The sequence below is a fragment of the Marmota marmota genome, unplaced genomic scaffold (assembly GCF_001458135.2).
Source record: "Marmota marmota marmota unplaced genomic scaffold, marMar, whole genome shotgun sequence".
NCBI lineage: Eukaryota > Metazoa > Chordata > Mammalia > Rodentia > Sciuridae > Marmota > Marmota marmota.
This window is the reverse complement of record NW_026006738.1, coordinates 142,652-147,773: the sequence shown is the minus strand read 5'-3', so window position 1 is coordinate 147,773 and position 5,122 is coordinate 142,652. Positions and strand designations below refer to the sequence as shown.

Below are 5,122 nucleotides of genomic sequence, written 5' to 3'. Positions count from 1 at the left end.
GAGGTTTGGGCAACAGTCTTTATCACCTACTGTAGAGAATTAGATACCATTTTGAAACAGCTCCTGATACAAACCCAAGACTTGATAGGTACAGACAACATCAGGAATCACCAGAACTGTGAGCTCCACCAGTCATGAGGTCAGGCAAGCCAAGCAGTAACAATTTCTTGGTAGATATTTTCATCTGAGAGAGCAGTAGCTAAGATTAGTCTCATGGGCAGTTTTTTGATGCCTCATATCTCTGACTTTCCAGTACAAGAAACTCCCCCTGGATTCACACTTATATACTTTGGGTGGAGAAGTAGCTTCAGGTCCCAGGTGATTTTAAAGAGCCTGACACCTGAGATATCCAGTCCGGATATTACTCTAATAATAATACATTCATTAATGAGGGTTTCTTAAACATTCAAGTCTACTAATCACATTAAAATTAAAAAGAGATGCATAATTACTTTAATAGTAAATATCACAAACTACATTAAAATAGTACCAATTACACAAGAAACTAATAAAAGTTATTTATATTGTATTTTACATTCTTTTTCTCATGTTATTTCTTTAAAATATAATATGTATTATACATTTACATCACATGTCAATTTGGACACAAATGTTTTCTCAGAAATATTTGATCTTTTTTCATTTTATCATTTACATTTGTTAAGATAGGTTTAAATAACAAACCTGAATGAAGCATGATTGATATTATTATAACTACTGAATTAATAAATAAATAATATTAATCTTTTGGGATTTCTAGCCACATATGTTAACCTGGTCCATGTTTCCTAGAATTATTTTGACTTTGAAGAATAGAAATCTTAGTTTAAATTGTGCACTGTTTTACCAAGTGTCTTATAAAATTCCATAATAGAAATAATGTACTATCACAATATTTATAAAGATGAATAATGTGATTTTGGGGGTATATGAATCAAATCAATGTTTTGGGTGAAAAAGTTATAAACTCCTGCTATTATTCACATTTATGTTTAAAAAACCAGCAATATTGATTTTTAGGTGACTGTATTTATCATAACTTTTTTACTGTAAAAAACACTTCTTATCAAACTCAGTGTGCATTTGCAACATCATTAAACTATTTTGGTACTATTTGATGTCATGATCACCAAAAAGTGAGTGACCTGAAAAGGAAATGATCCTAGTGATCCAATGAGTCTTGCCTCATTCTGTGGCTGTCAGTTAACTTCCTTCTCTAGACACACATGTGTTTTGCCTAAAATATTCATATTCAATATGTCCATGATGGCATAGATGGAGATTATTCATGGGATCATTAAAATGGATTTCCAGTCATGAAGGTGACCAGGCTATATAGTCTCTGTTCCATTTCAAAACATCAAAACCAACCCTGAGTTCCTAATATGAGGTTATTCCTTCTGGGAAACACATTGAGGTACCTGAGGGCAGATTAGACCTTTCATCATAGCAGACTAAACTTAGTTCTTACTGAAATAGGCATTTACTTATGAGAGAACTTGTTTTCCTTTTCTGCAATGCTTCTGCTAAACTATTATCCATGAACTTAGGGAACATGAAGACCACTATCATGGTATTAAACATAGGCTTCTGAGTACAACATTTATGTTACAGCCAATAAAGGACAATAATGGGGACATGCTCCTGCCATTATTACTCTTATGATTGTCCCCTACATCCTCAAATACCAAGCTTGATAGAAAGGATGAATGATACTGAGAACTCAGTGATAAAGCCAGTTGAGTGACTATGTACAAGTCTAATAAAAAGTGCTATTTTTTTGTGTAGCCAGGTTTCTGGAACAGGAGTCAGGGCATGGAATTGGGAGTTACACCACTCCCTATCCTTAGTCACCAACTAGCACAATGTTTGCCTCCCATATTGGAGAATTCACATTATGCTGGTCTAGTGCAGAGGTTTTATTTACAAAAGGAGGCTGCTTCCACAGGAGACACAAGAATGACTTAATTAACCTGGGTCCAAAGCCCCTGGGACTACCCTTGACAGGAAATCATTAGACCAAGTTGGGGCTATTGGGTCACGATTTGTCCTGATAATCAGGGAACTAGGTTGTCACTGCAGACTTGAAGTAAGAAGGCACTTTCATGGGATGCAGATGATAACTTCCTTACACTGTAATTAAGTTCAGAAAACCAGCCCAACCGGATTCAGAAGGACTTTTGATGGACCAATAGTATCTGGAATGAAGATTTGCACCAACACACTTGGCAAGACTATTAAAAAACACTAGCTAAGGCATTTTTTGGTCTTAAAGGGAATATGAAGTGTGGAGTAAAGAATGTAGCAATGATGCCCACAGGAATTAGAATTATATGGAAAAACATTTTTTTTATTTTACTGTGATTGTATTTGAATATTTTTTCCTTCCCTGTCTGATCCAAGTGACATCCAATATAAGATGTGTGTTAAATATCATTCACTTTATATTGCAGTATTTATGTGACAATATTAAATATTAAGAAAAAAATGAACATGCTTGACAATGAAAAGTATGTTGTATATTCTTGGAGGAAAAATATTGCTATTTTCTGTTTTGGTTCCTTGTTGTGTACTTTGCCATATTAAGGGTATCATGGTTATCATAATTGTCATTTTGAGTTGGTGAGATCATGGAAATTGGAATGAGTTTCTGGTTCACATAGATAGGATGTGGTAGTTTTATTTGTTCCAACTTTGATAGGCTTACATATATTTCTCACAATTACTCAAATGTATATTTCTATTTGGGATAGTAGCAAGAATAATTTTTGTTGTACAAGGTATGCAGGTTAGAAATGAAGGACTTTGATTCTGTAACTCACACCTGTAGCTGGGTATCTGTTGGGTCAGTATGTAGACATGAGGGTGCTGGTCATCCATGTATCCCTGGATTCACCTCCAGTATGGGTCTGATGCTTCAAATCTTTCATAATCCAGAATACTTAAGATGTAATTTTACAAAAATTCAAGGAAAAATTGGTATTTTTAGGACATCAGAGCATTTACAGTGGAAATTTAGAAGGAGACAGCAGCTTTTTGAATATAAAATGGCTTTCATGCTCCCTTTTGTAGTCAGCTATTTTATTGCTGTGACCAAAAGACCCAGTAAGAACTATTTAGAGGAGTTTTTTTTTTGATGCATGATTTTAAAGGTCACAGTGTGTAGATAACCAGCTCCATTGATCTGGGCTGAAGGGGAGGCAGAATATTATGGAGGAAAGACATAGAGGAGGAGAGCATCTCAAGTCATGGCAATCAGGAAGCAGAGAGAGCACTACTCACAAGGGACAAAATATAAAACACAAAGACATTCCCCCAGTGATGAACTCATCCAGTCACAACCTACCTGCCTACTGTTACCACCCATATCAGTGTATTAAACCATTGATTAGTTTACACCTTGTAACCTAATCATTTCATTTTTGAACATTATTGCATTTTTCTACACATGAACTTTTTGGGGAGAACATATATCCAACCATTATAGTCCCTGGATGTTGGCATTGGGAACACCTGAACTTCATTGATCAGATCTCCTGGTGCAGACTCTGAGGAGGAGAATGATGCTCAGGCTGTCTTGAAATCAGACAGTGCTGTAAGAGACAGTGACCCCTTAAGACCACTCAGCATCCCAACAGATTGTTTTGGAGCTGGATGACCTGCAGGACACCCTAAAATGGGGCAAGACTCTGAGGTCATGGCCTCAACCAGCCATTAAACTGAACCAGTCAAAGAAAGATGTGAACCTGGAGAAGCAGTTTTCTGTAACCAACATCCTTTTTCAATGAGGGCATCTCTGTGAGCTCTAAGAAATTCAAGGTTCTGTGCATGGTTAGGTAAGCTCTGAAGAGGAGATCAAGGCCAATCCTTCTCTGTATACTATACTGGTCTTTTGTGTTCAGCATGAAGGTTGCCATGGGAACCTGCAGTTACAGAATCTGAGAAGTGCTGAGCAACTCAAGGGGCTAGAAATCTGGAATACTTGAGCCCTGGAGAGGTCCAGGCATCATAATATGGAAATCCAGAGACCATGACATGGAGGGATGACTCTTTCTATCTATATTTCCATTCATTTTTTTCTTTCTCACTTCTTGGTTCAGAAAACACCATGACAATCTGTCTTGATGTCTATAAAATCATGACTGACATATCCTGTGTTGAGCATGGCTGTAGGGCTGGGAAGAAAAAGAAGCTGAGGGGCCTCATCTCTGGATGAGCTAAACCATTTCTGCTCAAGGCTTTGTTTTCAGTCCTCCTGAATATGGAGAGAAGTATGACACTGACAGGGTAGAGGTTTTGTATCTCACTTCCCTATCTGCCTGTGTCACAGTGGAATGTTTATTACCACTATCATTATATGATGAAAAACAGTAATAGACAGCCTCATCTTCAGTCTGAGTGCTGCTGATGGTCAGAATGGCTGTTGTCCCTGAGCTGGACCCAGAAAATCTCTCAGGGATCCCTGAGGGTCGCTTACTATCATCATATATTACCAGCACAGGGCTCTGTCCTGGATGCTGCTGCTGGAACCAGTCTGCATAATATTTTGACAATTCATCTCCAGAGCATGTGATTGTGGATGTCTGTCCTGGGGCTACTGAGACTGAGGCTGGCTGAGTCAGCTCATAGGAGGCCACAGAACCTGCAAGAGAAGGGAGAGATGAAGGACACCTACCCAGGGTACCCAATAAATCTGTCCAATTGAGCTTAGATTTGGGGGGAAGGTCCAGCTCATGATCCTGTGGTACCCACACAGTTAGTCTTGGTCAGGGCAGAAAAGATCACCTGTGTAGAGCAAGAGGAGTGGGAAGAGTAGAGGTGTGCAGTTCATGGTGGACACACACCAAAACTCTTTGTGCTGATATGCACAGCACATCTGGGTTCTCCAGGACCTCTCTTATTTCTTTCAAGATTTTGGGGTAAATGCATGTCTGGTGATCATGCAAATTATCCATCCTCTGTAACCACCAATTATGGGAAGTCACTCAAACCAGCTATGGGTACAGAAGAAGAGACTGTGAAGTTGGAGGTTGATCATTCAACTTTGTCCAAGATGCTTTGGGCAAAAAATCAGCCTTGATTTCTATGACCTTTGATTAATGTCATTTTCCAGGAATTGACC

The 5,122-nt window shown here is 38.2% G+C and overlaps 1 gene segment (V, D, J or C); it reads right to left on the bottom strand.

The window, feature by feature from the left end:
- Nucleotides 1–4,307: 4,307 nt before the first annotated feature.
- LOC125614758 lies at nucleotides 4,308–4,891 on the bottom strand (the record flags this gene model as incomplete). The annotated part of the segment is given in 2 exon segments: nucleotides 4,308–4,642; nucleotides 4,786–4,891. Coding segments are annotated over 2 exon segments (426 nt in total), but the record flags the coding sequence as incomplete, so codon positions are not given.
- Nucleotides 4,892–5,122: the final 231 nt, after the last annotated feature.